General features: G+C 47.1%; 1 protein-coding gene across 1 annotated transcript; it reads left to right on the top strand.

The window, feature by feature from the left end:
* Positions 1-319: 319 nt before the first annotated feature.
* On the top strand, positions 320-17,225 carry LOC129381320 (uncharacterized). The gene is made up of 4 exons (XM_072285943.1): positions 320-441; positions 12,771-12,844; positions 13,910-14,036; positions 15,055-17,225. Exons 1-4 carry the CDS (start codon positions 404-406, stop codon positions 16,070-16,072), a joined length of 1,257 nt encoding a protein of 418 aa, XP_072142044.1. The 5' UTR covers positions 320-403; the 3' UTR covers positions 16,073-17,225.
* The last annotated feature ends 2,530 nt before the right edge of the window (positions 17,226-19,755 follow it).

Genomic DNA, 19,755 nt, shown 5'->3' on the forward strand with positions numbered 1-19,755 from the left:
CATGCAGAAGAAATCGACACGAACTATTTTCCTTTGAACAGTGTCTTGTTGAGTCCGCAGTACGAGATAGAGCGTAATAATCTGTTAGAATTAATATCCTGCTCGGCATTCCCATCGCCGAGCAACAAGTTCTTGCGTGCATTCAAGACATAGTTGCAGAAAGGAAAAGCATCGACTCCTGATGCAATGCCGGTAGGGTTCGCCAACGAATACAACTTCTGGCTTCCCACCATGTATAAGAAATATTCATTTCCCTTGAATTGCCCTTGCACAGCGGGGAATAAATACCTTTGCTGTACTTTTGTACCATACAGGTGTCCCTGACAATGGTAGCACTAGTGACCTGCACAAGGGGTTCAGCAGCAGCATTGATCACGCAACGCAAAGCACAAACCGCACAGGCATGGAGCAAGCACCAGCCATAACAGATGGCGGCACCAGGTTAGTCCACATTTAGAAAAGTTTAATTCCCAAGAAACCCAGAGACTACAGGAATGGTTAGTCGGGGAACAATTGTGCCTGTACTCCCTAATTTTTCCCGGTAAGGGCCAGCTCTGATGCCTGAAACAGGCACAGCATCCGAAGCTTTGAACGTTCGGGAGGTGGAGCTTGCGATGACATACGTAATAGTTGCAAGAGAGCGACTGGACACGGTCAGTGTAAACGCAATAAGAACAGGCAGCATGAAGCACTCTTGTCACACGTGCAGGCACGCTTTTAAGATGGTGAAATATACCTGTGAACATGAACATAGTGAGGAGCAAGATGTTCGTCTAAAAGTAAGCGCGTACAATGAAACGCAGGATGTCTTGCGTTTACCGAAGTCTACCTAGGCAATGTAGCATAGGTAAGCAGGTAGTAAGGAAAATGGTCGAAATTAAGCCGTACTCTTACACTACAGCGTATAACGTAATGAGATCGTTGTTTTGGTGCACAAAAAGACCAGCATTCAGTTTTTGAATTTGAATATTTTTGCCTACACCAAACGTTTCAAAGGCCATAAGAAGAAAGTTATTAAGTAGCCGTAATTTAGGCGGTTGCTGAGACGCAGATATCTCCGTAAGAAAACATGAAATATGTCAAGGAAAGTACTGCGTAGTCATGCCATTTTTTTTCGGGCAATTAAGCCCTCCCTATCGTCTATGATGTCAAGGTTCATGTTCTTTTAAAGTTAGCCTGCCGTACTTATGCATGTCATTGAGGGGGAGATCTCACCTTGGTCGATGCGTAGCTATAATACGTCAACCGCTAGGCCAACTGCACAAGCGAGTCTTGCACCGAAAATACGGCAAGATGCTCTGCTTGTGTAAAAAAGTGCCAGCACCCCGACAAGTTCAGGCCACCCACTTTGGTCCTAATTACCCTTTGCGTTTTTTTCCATTGAGAGGGCAAGAAATAAATAGTAAAAGCCACGTCAATATGCGGGTCTCGACTTCGCTTGTGTCCAAAAACGTCACAGCAAGACGTGGCTTTAAGCAATTATCAGTGCAAGACTTAACCACCAAAATGAAAAGACAGGAAAACATAAAGCAGAATAAGGCAATATGGGAAGAATCTGTCAAGCAGGAAAGCCTGTCCGAGCACAATTGTTCCGGGCTATGCTTTGTGCATGCGCACGCGAGTTCTCGATGGTTTCACTGATTCACTTTATCATACGGCGCTGATACAGTCCGGCTGAAATTCACGCTATATGTGCAGGTGCGCCCTCTACCAGAATTCTTCAAAAGCTTACGCGTTCATTATTCTCCCATTAAAGCCATTGATCTGATTTCTGAGACGTGCGTGACCAGTTAAATAAACGCGCGCTTACACTCCCACGTACAGCGTTGTGGGAGCGGAGACCGCAGTATCGCACTTGCAATTTATACGAGGGATCAGGGTGATGGCGACGCCGACGGCACAACTGCATCTGGAGTGTCCATATACTTGCTATCGCTATAAAGAATAAGCTTGCCGCAGAGCGGTAGAACAAGCCTTGACAGGTCGGTTGAGACGCGTTGACAAATGAGGCGTCTGTTTCCGAGATAACTAGATGGGTGCGCATGAGTTTGTCATTAACAATCGCTAATAAGCCAGCGTAACTGTGTTGTTTCGCAAACATATGAGATGCTCGGCGGAACATTACAAATAGCTTCTGAAGTTTCAGGTCAGGGTTCAATGTCAAATGTTAGATTCTAGGCTAATTGCTGCATGCCGCGGAACCATATTTGGCTTCCTTCCTGCTAACGTCACTCGGTATGCACTGCTGCGGTTCGCCCACCGTATGCAAAGAGGGTTCCCGTGTACTTCGAACAAAGGCGGCTGCCTAGACACGACTCTCCGATATAAATCAGTGTATGCATTGGGGCACACTTGTACGGAATATGTATAGCCTTAAGAGCGCCTGCGTCGGCGAGTCCTCACGTATGGGAAAGTTGTGTAAATCGACTATTTTATCGAGACACAAATCGCGGTAGGTTATCTCTTGTGTTGGCAACTACAGGAGCTGCGTCGGTTTTTACTAATTACTTAGAAGTAAATATTCCGCGGCGCATTTGTGTTGCATGCATGAGAAAGCGGGACGTGGAAACTTAGGATCGGTATCGTTTTCGCAGAGCCAGGACACCTCGAAGAGCGCATGACCAGCACCATTTCGTCTTTAATGATGGTTACTTTTATATATACCTCCTATATGAATACAACAATCGAACCCCGGCCCTCAGTCCCCAGCAGCCGCGAAGCAACTGACCACGGCGGCGGTCAGATCTGTGACGCTGCAGAGGGTGCTAAGAATACCTGGCTCCGGACAGGCCGCCATTGGAATCTGAACCTGGCAACGTTTAACGTTAGAACGCTATCTAGTGAGGCGAGTCTAGCAGTGTTATTGGAGGAATTAGAGGGCAGTAAATGGGATATAATAGGGCTCAGTGAAGTTAGGAGGCCTAAAGAAGCATATACAGTGCTAAAAAGCAGGCACGCCCTGTGCTACCGGGGCTTAGCAGAGAGACGAGAACTAGGAGTCGGATTCCTGATTAATAAGAACATAGCTGGTAACATACAGGAATTCTATAGCATTAACGAGAGGGTGGCATGTCTTGTTGTGAAACTTAATAAGAGGTGCAAAATGAAGGTTGTACAGGTCTACGCTCCTACATCTAGTCATGATGACCAGGAAGTCGAAAGCTTTTATGAAGACGTAGAATCGGCGATGGGTAAAGTCAAAACAAAATACACTATACTGATGGGCGACTTCAATGCCAGGGTAGGCAAGAAGCAGGCTGGAGACAAGTCAGTGGGGGAATATGGCATAGGCTCTAGGAATAGCAGAGGAGAATTATTAGTAGAGTTTGCAGAACAGAATAATATGCGTATAATGAATACCTTTTTCCGCAAGCGGGTTAGCCGAAAGTGGACGTGGAGGAGCCCGAATGGTGAGACTAGAAATGAAATCGACTTCATACTCTGCGCGAACCCTGGCATCATTCAAGATGTAGACGTGCTCGGCAAGGTACGCTGCAGTGACCACAGGATGGTAAGAACTCGAATTAGCCTAGACTTGAGGAGGGAACGAAAGAAACTGGTACACAAGAAGCCAATCAATGAGTTAGCGGTAAGAGGGAAACTAGAGGAATTCCGGATCAAACTACAGAACAGGTATTCGGCTTTAACTCAGGAAGAGGACCTTAGTGTTGAAGCAATGAACGACAATCTCATGGGCATCATCAAGGAGTGCGCAATAGAAGTCGGTGGTAACGCCGTTAGACAGGAAACCAGTAAGCTATCGCAGGAGACGAAAGATCTGATCAAGAAACGCCAATGTATGAAAGCCTCTAATCCTACAGCTAGAATAGAACTGGCAGAACTTTCTAAGTTAATCAACAAGCGTAAGACAGCGGACATCAGGAACTATAATATGGATAGAATTGAACAGGCTCTCAGGAAAGGAGGAAGCCTAAAAACAGTGAAGAAGAAACTAGGAATAGGCAAGAATCAGATGTGTGCGTTAAGAGACAAAGCCGGCAATATCGTTACTAATATGGACGAGATAGTTCAAGTGGCTGAGGAGTTCTATAGAGATTTATACAGTACCAGTGGCACCCACGACGATAGTGGAAGAGAGAATAGCCTAGAGGAATTCGAAATCCCACAGGTAACGCCAGAAGAAGTAAAGAAAGCCTTAGGAGCTATGCAAAGGGGGAAGGCAGCTGGGGAGGATCAGGTAACAGCAGATTTGTTGAAGGATGGTGGTCAGATTGTTCTAGAGAAACTGGCCACCCTGTATACGCAATGCCTCATAACCTCGAGCGTACCGGAATCTTGGAAGAACGCTAACATAATCCTAATCCATAAGAAAGGGGACGCCAAAGACTTGAAAAATTATAGACCGATCAGCTTACTGTCCGTTGCCTACAAAGTATTTACTAAGGTAATCGCAAATAGAATCAGGAACACCTTAGACTTCTGTCAACCAAAGGACCAGGCAGGATTCCGTAAAGGCTACTCAACAATAGACCATATTCACACTATCAATCAAGTGATAGAGAAATGTGCAGAATATAACCAACCCTTATATATAGCTTTCATTGATTACGAGAAAGCGTTTGATTCAGTCGAAACCTCAGCAGTCATGGAGGCATTACGGAATCAGGGTGTAGATGAGCCATATGTAAAAATACTGGAAGATATCTATAGCGGCTCCACAGCCACCGTAGTCCTCCACAAAGAAAGCAACAAAATCCCTATAAAGAAAGGCGTCAGACAGGGAGATACGATATCTCCAATGCTATTCACAGCATGTTTACAGGAGGTATTCAGAGGCCTGGAGTGGGAAGAATTGGGGATAAAAGTTGATGGAGAATACCTTAGCAACTTGCGATTCGCTGATGATATTGCCTTGCTTAGTAACTCAGGAGACCAATTGCAATGCATGCTCACTGACCTGGAGAGACAAAGCAGAAGGGTGGGTCTGAAAATTAATCTGCAGAAAACTAAAGTACTGTTTAACAGTCTCGGAAGAGAACAGCAGTTTACGATAGGTAGCGAAACACTGGAAGTGGTAAGGGAATACATCTACTTAGGGCAGGTAGTGACCACGGATCCGGATCATGAGACTGAAATAACCAGAAGAATAAGAATGGGTTGGGGTGCGTTTGGCAGGCATTCTCAAATCATGAACAGTAGGTTGCTACTATCCCTCAAAAGGAAAGTGTACAACAGCTGTGTGTTACCAGTACTCACATATGGGGCAGAAACCTGGAGGCTTACGAAAAGGGTTCTGCTGAAATTGAGAACGACGCAACGAGCTATGGAAAGAAGAATGATGGGTGTAACGTTAAGGGATAAGAAAAGAGCAGATTGGGTGAGGCAACAAACGCGGGTAAACGACATCTTAGTTGAAATCAAGAAAAAGAAATGGGCATGGGCCGGGCATGTAATGAGGAGGGAAGATAACCGATGGTCACTAAGAGCTACGGACTGGATTCCAAGAGAAGGGAAGCGTAGCAGGGGGCGGCAGAAAGTTAGGTGGGCAGATGACATTAAGACGTTTGCAGGGACAACATGGCCACAATTAGTACATGACCGGGGCAGTTGGAGAAGTATGGGAGAGGCCTTTGCCCTGCAGTGGGCGTAACTAGGCTGATGATGATGATGACTTTTATTTTGCTAAAATAGCACGCAATGAACTGTTCTTTATTGTGACACAATAATTTTTGATTTTCAGTTATGAGCGCTTGCGCTTGGATATAAAATTATATGTAATGCATCGAATGCCTGCGAGCAATTGAATTTGGAGAAGACAAGTTTTCAGCAAGCATGGTAACATTTTGCTATCGTATGCTTATCTACTGTAGGCGAGTAAACGGTATTGAAAGATGTTGCACCGGTGAATTAAAACATTTTACGAATATTTCATATTAATATTTCTGCGTCTACGAAGTCACAACCATCTTTCGAGCCATGTCACTTTAGATACGACGCCTCAGAGACTGATATTCCGGCATTACCATGGCGGCAGGATGCCTGTAGGAAACTCGCATAGACGGTGACGCCAAATTTCCCTCTAGGTGATATTGCGGGAAAGATTATGATAGCAAACCTCGAGGCATTCTCACATAGTCACCAGCAGCATTCTATCTTAAGTTTCACTGCACATCTGCCGCCCAGGCAGACTTTCGGAAGTCACGTGAGCTTCTACGCATGGGGCGGGGGGAGGGGGGTGTTGTAACTCAACTGTTATGACTGCTACAGGGCGGTAACGGCATTCGGCCGGACGGCCAGGAGCATACTGACGCCCACACAAGAACGGGAACACTGGGCCCGTTTATTCAGTGACAGCCCTTTGTTCCAACGTTCTCAAGCCGCTCCGGCACGTGCCATGACGTCGGTCTCGCGCCACGGCGAACGCGGTTTTCTGTGTCTTCGTTGTCGTTTTCACTTTGCAGCACTCTTTCCTCCTTAATGTGAGTACCGCTGTACGGATTTTCGCATACGGGTCGATTTACGAAGCACAGCTGGTTGAGTCTCTTCTGGTAGCGTCGGTACACCAGCTGGTTGATCTTGCGAAGGTTGTGCCGGTACAGGACTGTATCGAGAACGGACTTGATCCATGTGACGCTGAAGCTCACCTTCTGCCGTTTCAACGGTGATCATTCGGGATCCTATTGTTTCTTTCACTGTGGCTGGCAGCCACCTTTCTCCCTCTCCGAAGTTGCGAGCCCAAACTCGAGTGCCCGGGCTCAGCTTGTTTTCTTGATCTGCCTGTGGACACACAGTAAAGGTTACGGGTGGTTGAAGGCATGTGTTGTTCATATAGGAGGTTTTGGCCAAGTACTGCACCAGGGTGGCCAATCCTGCTCTGGTGAGGGAGTGCGTTACCGGTTTTGGTCACCGGGGTCAGGCCACACTCCAGGCCTGTTTATGCAATTTTATCAACACGCCTTGGGAGATATGCAAAGGGGGAACGCAGCTGGGGAGGATCAGGTAACAGCAGATTTGTTGAAGGATGGTGGGCAGATTGTTCTAGAGAAACTGGCCACCCTGTATACGCAATGCCTCATGACCTCGAGCGTACCGGAATCTTGGAAGAACGCTAACATAATCCTGATCCATAAGAAAGGGGACGGCAAAGACTTGAAAAATTATAGACCGATCAGCTTACTGTCAGTTGCCTACAAACTATTTACTAAGGTAATCGCAAATAGAATCAGGAACACCTTAGACTTCTGTCAAGCAAAGGACCAGGCAGGATTCCGTAAAGGCTACTCAACCATAGACCATATTCACACTATCAATCAGGTGATAGAGAAATGTGCGGAATATAACCAACCCTTATACATAGCTTTCATTGATTACGAGAAAGCGTTTGATTCTGTCGAAACCTCGGCAGTCATGGAGGCATTGCGGAATCAGGGTGTAGACGAGCCGTATGTAAAAATACTGAAAGATATCTATAGCGGCTCCACAGCCACCGTAGTCCTCCATAAAGAAAGCAACAAAATCCCAATAAAGAAAGGCGTCAGGCAGGGAGATACGATCTCCCCAATGCTATTCACAGCCTGTTTACAGGAGGTATTCAGAGACCTGGATTGGGAAGAATTGGGGATGAAAGCTAATGGAGAATACCTTAGTAACTTGAGATTCACTGATGATATTGCCTTGCTTAGTAACTCAGGGGACCAACTGCAATGCATGCTCACTGACCTGGAAAGGCAAAGCAGAAGAATGGGTGTAAAAATTAATCTGTAATGTTGTTGTAATGTGTTGCAATTAATCTGTAATATGTAAATTAATCTGTAAGTAATGTTTAACAGTCTCGGAAGAGAAGAGCAATTTACAATAGGTAGCGAGGCACTGGAAGTCGTAAGGGAATACATCTACTTAGGGCAGGTAGTGACTGCGGATCCGGATCATGAGACGGAAATAATCAGAAGAATAAGAATGGGCTGGGGTGCGTTTGGCAGGCATTCTCAGATCATGAACAGCAAGTTGCCATTATCCCTCAAGAGAAAAGTTTATAATAGCTGTGTCTTACCAGTACTCACTTACGGGGCAGAAACCTGGAGGCTTACGAAAAGGGTTCTACTCAAATTGAGGACGACGCAACGAGCTATGGAAAGAATGATAGGTGTAACGTTAATGACATCTTAGTTAATGACATCATAATGACATAACGCGAGTTAACGACATCTTAGTTGAAATGAAGAAGAAATGGGCATGGGCAGGACATGTAATGAGGAGGGAAGACAACCGATGGTCATTAAGGGTTACGGACTGGATTCCAAGGGAAGGGAAGCGCAGCAGGGGGCGGCAGGAAGTTAGGTGGGCGGATGAGATTAAGAAGTTTGCAGGGACGGCATGGCCACAATTAGTACGTGACCGGGGTTGTTGGAGAAATATGGGAGAGGCCTTTGCACTGCAGTGGGCGTAACCAGGCTGATAATGATGAAGGCATGTGTCCAACCGAGAACGGGTCTGGTAACCCAAAAGTCGTTGAGACGGCCATCGTCTATCATCCAGGGGCGTTCTACGGTAGCTAAAGAGCAGTTTAGCCAATGGCTCAGACAAGTCACCTGACCTAACCTTCTTGAGGCCATCTTTCAGCGTCCGCACCGCGCGTTCAGCAAGCCCGTTCGATTGGGGGTGATATGGTGCCGTACGAAAATGCTTTATTTCCTGTCAGACACTTAGTGAAAGTCCCTGACGTGAACCGAGATCCGTTGTCTGTCACAATGGTTCTTGGCATGCCCAACCTGCTGAAGATTTCATGCAAGGCTATAACTGTCGATTGTGCTGTGGCATGACGCACTGGAATTGCTTCGATCCATTTTGAATTTGAATCTATGGCCACTAGGATCATGGTGTTATTCGCTGGACCAGCATAATCCAAATGGACACGTGATCAATTCTCGTGCGTTAGTGGCCAGCTTACTGATATTTTCGCCGGTGGAATTGCGCTTGCTTGCATGCATGTAGTACATTTCCTACTGATTTGTTCGATAGCTCTGTCTATGCCGGGCCACCACACGACAGTACGGGCCAATGCCTTCATTGCAGACATTCCCTGGTGCGTCTCATGCAGGAATTGCAGCATGTCACTACGAGCAGCCTCGGGAATCACGACTCTGTGACCCCAGTAAGTGAGACCTTTATAAACGGTTAGCTCACTTTTTCGTGCGAAGTATGGGCCCAACGGCGGATCGGGTGCTTTGCGCTCCTTTGGCCAACCATGAAGCACGTAGGACTTGCAAGTTCTTGATCTTTCTCGGTCAACTGGCTCATTGCTTGCGACGAAAGGGGTGTGTCATCCAGCTGCTGCAGCGAGTGCACGTACTCGTGTAGCTCCTTTGATGTGTCCTCGGTGGTTTCTAGAGGAAGCCGACTGAGTGCGTCTGCATTCAGGTTGTCCGAGCCAGGTTTGTACTCTATCTTGTACTGGTATGCTGCCAGCAGCAACGACCAACGCTGAATTCTTGCGGCAGCCATGATGGGCGGGGGACAATCTTCGCGAAAAAGACCCACCAGCGGCTTGTTATCTGTGATCAAGGTGAATGTTCTTCCAAGTAGGTAGTCCCGAAACTTTGATACTCCGAACACTAGGGCCAATGCTTCACGCTCCAGTTTAGAATAATTCCTTTCCACTTTGCTAAGTCTTCGAGAACGAAAACCTATAGGCTTGTCAACGTTGCCAATGCGATGGGACAGTACCGCTCCGATTCCGTTGGGTGACGCATCGCACTCCAAGCGCAGTGGCAGTGAGGGATCGAAGTGAGTGAGCATCTTGGCATTGCATAAAGCGTTTTTTGACTTCTAAAACGCTTCCCGTTGTTGACAGCCCCAATTCCAGCGACGTTCTTTCGTTAGCAAATCGTAGGGCGGTGATGGCAGACTGGCCATATTGGGAAGGAACTTGCTGTAATACGTGAGAAGACCCAAGTAGGAACGCAGTTCGCTCACGTTCTTGGGTGTTGGCGCCTTTATGATAGCATCCATGTTCTTCTCCAGAGGTTGCAGCCCTCCAGTACTGACCTTGTGGCCAAGATACGAAACCTCAGGCATCCTGAAGGTGCACTTGTCCTTCCTTAGCTTGACGCCGTACTCTCGAAAGCGCTGGAGAAATGCCTTGAGGTTCTTTCCGCCGTCATTCCCCTTCTCGGCAACCAGAACGTCGTCCAAGTACGCCTGGACTCCCGGCAAACCCCTCAGGACGCTGTCCATTATTCGCTGAAAGATAGCTGGGGCAGAAGACACACCAAATGGCAGGCGATTAAAGCACAATAATCCCCGATGTGTGTTAATGACCGTCAGCTTCTTGACTGCTCATCCAAGGGAACCTGGTTGTATGCGTCTCGAAGGTCCAATGTGCTGTATACGTCACCTTCGTGCAGTGCAGCAAAAAGGTCATTGATTACCGGGAGTGGGTACTGCTCCGTCACACAGCTGGCATTTACCGTTAGCTTGTAATCATCACACAATCGAACTGTTCCGTCTTTCTTCATTACCGGAACTATCGGCGTCGCCCACTCCAAGTGAGCCACCGGGGACAGGACTCCGGATTTAACAAGCCTGTCGAGCTCGTTAGAAACCTTTTCTCTCATTGCATATGGAAGTGGCCTGGCTTTGAAGAACTTTGGAACCGCATCCTCCTTCATGTATAGATGAGCGGGCGGAACCTTCAACAGACCCAGTTCAGGTGCAAACACGTCCTCTTACTGACGCAGTATCGCTTGCAAGTTTAGTCCTTGCTCCTTAATGCTGGACACGCTCAAAACCGCTGCCCCTTCGTTGTTCAGCGCTTGGATGAGTTCACGGCCACACAGGCTCGGTCCGGAGACGCGCACAACGGTCAGTGACGCCGTAACAGTCGTGCCGTAGTATAAAACTGGGAGCGTTAGCTCCCCGGCTATAAGCAACGAACCCAAGTGGCATGACAACTTCAAGCTGGATTTTTCAAGGCAGGGCCAGCTTGCGCGATGTTGGCCGTAGACGTCCCAGGACACCACGCACACGGGTGAGCCGGTGTCAATTTCCATCACGATGTCGGCTCCGCCCCAGCAAAAATTGCGTCGTACCGGGCTGACGATTCCGTTGTCTGCGGTTGGTTGCAGCTTTAGTGTATACAACTGTGCGGAGAGCTCGGCTTCGGCATTTTCCATTGAGCCGCTGCTCAGCGCCAAGCTTTGGTGCAGTCGCTTTTCCTTAGATCGGCACACGGCAGCTAGGTGCCCCTTTTTCCTACAGTTGAAACGTTTGGCGGTTTAAAGGCACAAGTCGCCTCACCGTGCTCGCGGCTTCCACACCGATGACAACGTTTATACGATCCACTCACCTGACTGCAGGTTTTTCCTGCCTGTCGCTGCCGTCGATCTCCCACTAGTCTGTGAAGCTCGGGCTCTTCTTTCGGTTCCGTCTGCTTCATAAGCTGAACACCCTGTCGTGCGGCCTCTGCTGCAAGCACGATGTTTTCTGCCTCCTGCAATGTCAGTTTCGGGTGAGAAAGCAGTGCCTTCTGCACGTCACTGCTACGAATTGCGCTCACGATCCTGTCTCGCAGCAGGCGGTTCAACATGGTCCCGAAGTTGCATTTATCAGCTAGGCGTCGAAGCTCCACGATAAACTGTTGAGCTGATTCGTCTTCCGTTTGAATGCGGGTAAAGAACTTGAAGCTTGCGATCATCTCATTTGGCGGGGGTGCGCAAAATTCTTCAAGAATGGTAACCGCTACAGCGTAGGTTAACTCACCTTCCGCGGGGCACAACGCCCACTCAGTACGTCGATAGGCTTCGAGCCCAGTGCCGAGATGAGAAGCGCCCTTCTTTAGCGTCGTCGACGATGTCGTTACCCTCGAAGTACGACTCGACTCTGATGTAGTACGACGACCACTTGTCCTTGGCGTCGTCGAACTGTGGAATTTGGAACGCCATGGCATGGAGTGTTCGCCGTCATCACGGTGCTGGTTCACTGCTCGTCGCCACTGTTATAACTGAACTGTTATGACTGCTATAGGGCGGGAACATCATCCGGCCGGACGGCCAGGAGCATAATAACGCCCACACAAGAATGGGAACACTGCGCCCGTTTATTCAGTGACAGCCCTTTGTTACGATGTTCTCAAGCCGCTCCGGCACGTGCCATGGCGTCGGTCTCGCGCCACTGCGAACGCGGTTTTGTTTTCTGTCTTCGTTGTCGTTTTCACTTTGCAGCAGGGGGTGACAAAGAGACGGCGAGCACGGAAGTGTGACGCCTTGGTACTCAATGGCTTCGCGCTCTCTTGACCTCTGCGGCAGAAATCACGTGCAAAGGGGAGGGGTATCAGGGAACGTTCGCTTTGTGACAAGCACCTGTAGTCTCCTTTGCCGGTCCACCCTTCACGCCATGTTTTTGACCATGCATGCTAGAGGTCATTACGTTACGTTTTGTGCGTGTAATTGGGCACCTCGTAGAACATCTGGCTAGTTAATACGCGAGTCGTTATTTAAATATACACTGCCTAAATACAACGAACCTTAGTTTTGTTATTGTTCTAATATCATGCAATAGATGCAATAGCTTCGCCCTTCCGCGAAGACTGCGTCTATATTGGCGCAAGACCTCTTTCATCCGGATATCATAGATCGCGGTATATTGTTTCAGTGCAATATGCCTGTGTGCCTGAAGGATTTTGGGGGCAAACGTTTCCACAAGATCACTTGTCATGATGTGTTGTGTACCCTAGTTGAAATCTTGGCTTCAGCTACAATCTTTGTTCAAGCACTGTTGCCTCAGTGTTCATGTGAATCTGTCTTGCGTTGCAGAGTTCCTGAGACAACCCGTGTTGACCAATGGAACACGCAGTACCGCCTGGCTGATGGTACGTCCACGGACTGCGGTGTGGGAAGGTTTTCGGTCACTTGTTTACCATGCCTCGCCGTCAAGCTGATTGAGGAAACTAACGTTTGCTATCGGACACAACACATTAAAACAGCATCAATGAATGAATTCTGGGATTTTAGGCTTCAAAGCTATGATTTTATTATAAGGCACTTCGTAGTAGGGGACTCTGGATATATTTTGACCACTAGGGAACATTAACGCGCCCCCAATATTAAACACCATCGCCGCTGCCGCAGGTATGGTTGAGTAAATGTTGTTCAATACCTTTTCGTTATGCGGTTGATCGAAACCTTTCTTGCATCGGTTAAGTCATTTTATTGCTCAGCATTCTTTGCTTCATCCAATATACTGTGACAACCTAAGAGTGGAGTGCAAGCTCCGCCTAAAAGTCCCGAGTCCGACCGCCCTTACACTTTGAAAACCAAGCCAGCACGAATCCGCTCGTACCATCAGGAGCTTGCTCTGCTAACGTAAATGTCCTTTGTCTCAGCGCTGATAAGAGGATCATACATCTGCAGGTTTCATCATAAGGAAGCATAAGTTTCTCTTTCGTGAACCATTCACAGCTTTTCAGGGTGAACTGATTTTTTCATAAGCCCCATTTCGTTCTAGCTATGTTAAAGGTAAAAGATGGAGAGTTTAGCCAACTTTATTTTTTCAATAACAGCAGGAACCTAGTATGCAGCCGCCGTACATGCATTTGCATGTCCCATTTTCTTGTATGACATACAGCACCGACGTCTGGCGCTGAGTCGCTTATCACAGAGCACAAGCATTATCAAAGCGCGACAAGAAGCGAGAGAACAAAACTCAGCCATTGCAAGGACAACCAAGCTCTGATCTAGGACGAAAAGACGAAGGAATACAGCATTGGACACCTCTCGAAACACATGTCTTTTTCTAACAACACGTTGTGGCTTCAGACTTTTGGTTTTTGAACTTAGAAAATCCCTTCAGGGGGCCGCAGTGCTGTCAGGGTCTCTTCTTGCTTCCTGCGCGTTCCTATCATGGAATGCTCCAGCCTCGTCGCACAATGGCAAATCGGCACCTCTACTTTCAGGGCATACACACAACACAGAAACGGGAAGCACTTGTCTCACACATCCGGTCTACAGCAGCAGCCCAGTGGCCAGTACAAACAACGCCCGCATGGAGGAACCATCGGACATTTTTGGAAACGACGATTGGTGAGCCATACTTTTGTATGAACTCCTTTCGAGGGAGCAGCTCACTGAAACGACACGGAACATTGCCTATGGCTCAATTATACTTGCCCTGACGAACCTGTGCGACGGATGGAAGTGTTGTTCCTTGAAATGCCAAATGTCATCTGCAGTTCAAACAATATGGCGCTGGCGTGAACAGGATGCATTAGTTCAGGATCTAAGTGAGCAATGACTAGAATAAATATAGGTAAACGAATAAATAGCATATTAGCAGCCATATTGCAGACAATGTCCGTCCAGTGCATACAGGGCAGTAATTTCGAAAAATAGACTAGAGAGAAAGCATGAACTAGGCAATTGTGCATCTGTCCTATTCTGTCCGTACTTTTTTTTTCATTTCTGCCCTAAACGGTATGAACGATGACGCGCTAACAATGTCGAAACTCCTCGCATGCAAACTTCATCAAATTAACGCACAAAAATGTCCCGGCCATGGAATCAAGAGAAAGAAACACAGGTGTTTTATCTTAGATTGACAAACGTTGCAATAAGCGTTGTACTGTATATTTGCACAATAGGATATTTAAAACAAACTTCAGCAGCAGATTTTATCGATTGTGCTTGAAAACACTGAAAGATTTCACATTATTCGACATGTATTGCATATGTATGTATTGAGTTACGACATGTATCCGAGGATTCAGCCCCCCTCCCACCCCCTGTATTTGTTAGAGATAACGCGAATTGCATAGTACGCATTTGAAGCATTTCCGATTATGTTACTCCTCCTCAGGTACGAGGTGTCCTATAAAAAGCAAACCTGTTTTAGCTCGGACAATACGGTCTGTTTCAGTGCCAAACGTCTCACTTATGAAGGCGCTTTTCTGGACCTTTGCCTGCAACTTCGCGCTCAGATTGTGCAAATAGCCTTCATATAAACGCGCGAGTTAGTTTGTCGAACTTTCAATTGGTAAAAATGTGTTTTTGTCGTGCCGTAACGAGTCGCCCATATTGAGCTTCATTGTTCGTCTACTTGCAGGAACGCCACTGGAACCGGAGAAAGGGGAGAGCAAGAATTCTGCGATTTCTCTGGCAGTTGTTCGAGCAAACAGGATGCCTTACATGGGCGTGCCAACGAGGTCACGGGCGATACAGCCAACATTTGCGTAATATGCGATATAACGTCTGTCAATAATTCGAAGTTCGTGAAACACTGCCGGAATACAAGAGGCAAAGAACACAAGTGCGAAAGGTGTGGCAAAGTGTTCTGCAAGGCTCGTTATCTGACTGCACATTGCCGCACGCACACAGGCGAGAAACCTCACAAATGCGAAATATGTGAAAAATTGTTTCGGTTTTCTCATCACCGAGATATCCATAAACGTACACATACAAATGAGAGGCCCTACATTTGCAAAATATGTGAAAAGTCGTTCCGGCAGTCTGTCCACCTAGATAACCATATGCGCGTGCATACAGGTGAGAAACCCCACAAATGCCATATTTGTAGTAAATCGTTCAACCAGTCTAGTCATCTAAATGAACATAAGCGCGCGCATACAGGCGAGAAACCCCACAAATGCGATATTTGTAATAGAGCGTTCAGCCGGTCTTGTCATCTAAATGACCATAAGCACACGCATACAAGCGAGAATCCAAACACTTGCGAAACATGTGGTAAATCATTCGCGCGGAAGGCAAACCTCCATAGACACTTGTACACTCACACGGACGAGAGACGCAACGCCTGCCATAAATGTACTACATCATTTAAAACTAAACAAGAACTTGGGCGTCATCTCAACTTCTCTTGTAGCGACAGAGCTTTCGTTTGCAAATTATGTAATGAATCTTTTAAAGACAACTCACGTCTCAGTCATCACCGCCAAATCACACACGCGGATAAAGCAGTATCCGAGTCCTATCGTTTCGCAGAGGAAGAAAGCTTAGATGGACACCTGTGCCAGAATAATACGTGTTACTTATGTGGAGATTCATTTGGAGACGAGGTTCAACTGCTGACACACCTTGTGACGCATAGGGATGCGCCGCCGTAATGTGTGAATGAATCGCCCGCGGCTTTTTCATTGCGCGAGAGTGAAGCCGTGCTGACAAACAGCGTTGACATTCCTTCGCAGGAGCAAGCAACTAACTGAATGCATCGTGTGCAGAGACCGACTTCTTTCGACATTTACACCTGCCTAGTAAAATGCATGATGTGAACGATTCCATCGCGTTTCTCAAGATTACGAGAGAAAACGTCGTCACCAGAAGTATTTGGGGTTCTTCAAGGTCGAAGTATATTGGAGGTCTTAGCCAGTGCTTACAGCTTGCATAACTGCATGTGTTGTTCGCGAACACAGCTTTAGCACATTTATTTCAAGACAAACCCTTATGGGCTGCGAGTATGTGTTTTATGCAAGTAGAAGGTCTAGACGGCCGCACAAGATCCTTGACTCCTCATTCCGGTAGTTATTTTCTTTTTTGCAGGCGTTTTGACAGTAAGCAAGCTCTAATAGACCCTCTGCTTAATGATTTTGCAGTGTGGCTAGAAGGGAACATCTCTCATTGAAAAGCGTTTAAGAAAGAGGCACTGTTTTCTTGTCAACTAAAAAGTAAGCTCTGTCATTCATTAAGGTACTCAGGCCCTGCTGCCTTCCAGAAACAGCTTTTACTACAATATATAGACTACTCATGCGAACATTTATTTTCTTTCAAATCTGTTGAATGCATTGAGTGTTTTGGTTCTGTCTTTGGCTCTTGTATTCATACCGAAAATCTTTTTTGGGAACCATGAACTATGCTGATGACCATAGCGAGATTGTATTACATTGAAATAATTTGGAGCTTCACCATATCATGTGTTCTCCCACTACGAAAATGTTAGTTGTTTTATTGTGGTGGCTTAAAGTTTTAGAGGGTAGTCTTTTATCCGCTTGAAAGCAGTCGGTTATGACTCGCACTGTTCCCTAGTTACAGCTGCAGAATATTTTTAGTGTGATGTGACAAACGCATTAGCGCGAGCAATGACAAGAAAAGTGAGATGCAGTTTTTAGGCATATTGACAGGCGCACTTGCATATCTTCTTGTGAATGTGTTTCACCGGCTCACAATTTTTCAGTTACCCCTCAGTGCATGACGCACATGCAGGCATCAGAACATTCTTGAGGTTTCTCATTGATTATATTTTTTTTCTGCATTGTAGTCAAACCTTCTGTAATCAAATTGTACACACAACGCGAATACAGTTGTGCATTCTGGGAGACATGCAAGCACCAACGATTACCCCGGAATCTTCGATGAATCATGTAGGAATATGCGACGCTCGTTAGCCGTAAATCACTTCTTGAATTATCGACGCATGTGCTCGGAAATATCTTTCTCTCCGAGTGCAACTTGTTCTGTGCATTCACGTTCAGCCAAACAAGAGTGTTTCGTGGCACGCGGTTCTTTGTGTTGTTCACCGTCACTACAAGGCCACATCTCGTAGAGGAGCTTCGCTGTTTCCGGATACACCCTGCAATCCGTGAAAACAGTGTAAACGTCACCATGGGCTAGCGACCTAGCCTCGGGCTACGATTACTGAAAGAGTACGGACGTATGCGTGAGAAGACTTGAAAGATCAGGGCCTTGTGAGCAGTCGTATTTAAAGCCCCCATGTCGCCTACAACGATTGTTATGCAAAAACCAAGGGATGCCACCAATCTTCCGCGGATCATCGTCTGAAGATCCGGAAAGCTGGCTGGAAACTTAAGCAAGAACCGCTGCGTATAATTGAAACTGTGACGTTGGGCTACGGCATGACTATGTCATTGGAGGACACCGCCGAATCGAAAGTCCAGCATAACACCGCAGGAGTGGTTTCGGAGCGTCTTCCTGCAAGTATTCACGAGCGTCGTGCGCAAGGAGCGGGACGAAGTTCTGCTTGAAGCCCATGTGGAGCTACCGAATGAGAATATCGCGATCTTTAGGGAAGAGACGAACAGTCTTTTCAGGAACGTCGACCGGGACATATCCGAGAAGAAAACGTGCTTCATCGTGCGCGGTTTGAAGCAAGAGCTTTACACGGTATTTAATTCGCAAGGCGGCCAGGAGTGTCGCGAAGTTTCTCAAGGAAGCCATGGGACTGTATAAGATGCTGGAAATGGGAACATATCCGCCTAGTGCGTTCTCCAAAGTAAAAAATCCTGCGACTAGGCTCTCACGGGCTCCGAAAGACCATCAGAGCTCTTGCTTGCTGTGGTATCTACTAGAAAGAGGCTTGTTTCGCTTCTTACCGACGTTCCAGTTCGACAGTACCCTGCAGCTTTCTGGAGTCCCAGAACTCGACACAATGCACAACGCTGCCGTCATCATGTGTGCCCCATATTAGCGTGCTCTCCCGTTCACGTCTGGGCACGTCAGTTTGCCCCGTGTTTTGTGCCTTTCATTTAGCTTTTCGTACTTCGTAGTTTCAATTTTTCCTCTGCATGCTATCTTCAAAAAGGCCTCCTTTTCTTCAGACTCCGACAGCCGTATGTCCAAAGCTGCAACGCGGCAGGCAGCACTTCGTAAAAGGTTTTTCAAATTTATTTTTTGGATACTTTTTGTTTGTACGTTTGTTTATACCCCGCCTTTTAGGAAATACATTTACTATTGTTCGTCGTTGCTTCCTGTCTCTGTAGTGTCGTGCGCTCCACACGATGCATCACGCAAAAGCCACCGCTAATGGGCGCAGACGCTGCCGAACCGGCACGCAAGTGACGCTTGATATACTGATGTATATCTGGTTGCATGGTGCACTCATGCGCCTCCTTGCTCTGGCGGCGCGGTTTGCCTTCTAGCTGTGGATATGATGTGCTCACACCACCCAGCTACGTGCCGACGGCGCAAGGAAGCGTATTTTGCTTTCGTTTCGAAGACGTCGCGGATGGCGCTTGAAAACGGCCACGAATGCATACATTTGAGATAGCTTAACATTCGCCTCATCCTACTTTCACGCTTCAAATCGAGAAAGGCTGGCTGATATAGGCGGTGTCTAGGCTGAGATGCCCGAGTACGGGCCTCTCTCGCTTTTTGTCTAGAAGCCGCGCGCTGCTTTGAGTTCAACTATTCTCATATCGCAGCTACCGTTCAAGCTAGAGATTTGACACGCGTGGTCGCTTGTTGTGAAACGTTCAGACCTTAGGCTATGCTGCTTAGCATTACTTTCCGTCGGGAAGAAGTTATTGTAGCCAATGTTGGGGTCACTGGTTGCGGCGACGTATGATACGCACGCCAGGAAGAAAGGTTCCTCCCCTTTTGATTCCACAAGATGGCGCGACATGTGAAGTGTGCCTGAAGGAGGAAAACGGCTAGTAGCTCCTTTCTCGCTCCCCTTTCTTTAGGAGTGTAATGAATGGGTATGAAGCGTACTAAACGAATTCTCAACAGCGTTTCGATCGAAAAGCACGATGACCAGATAAATCCAAGTACAACCCATCCTTCCCATGGTGGCTCATAGATTGCAGCGGCCGAATTCCCTCGAGTGCATTCTAGGAAACTCTATGGAATAAAAACAGCTTGTTTCACTGCGCGAACGAATTAACGCATGTGCATTTTTCAAAACTTCTTCCCTCTTCAACCGCAGTCGAAACTCGTGAATCAACATGAACTTCAGCACATCACGATGCAGCCTCTAGCGCTCGTCCTGTCTGCTTCTAGTCTCTCTGTGTGTCACTTCGTGCTACAATCCATGAATACGTTCTACTGCGAAAGGCGG

The sequence above is a fragment of the Dermacentor andersoni genome, chromosome 1 (assembly GCF_023375885.2).
Source record: "Dermacentor andersoni chromosome 1, qqDerAnde1_hic_scaffold, whole genome shotgun sequence".
Lineage (NCBI taxonomy): Eukaryota > Metazoa > Arthropoda > Arachnida > Ixodida > Ixodidae > Dermacentor > Dermacentor andersoni.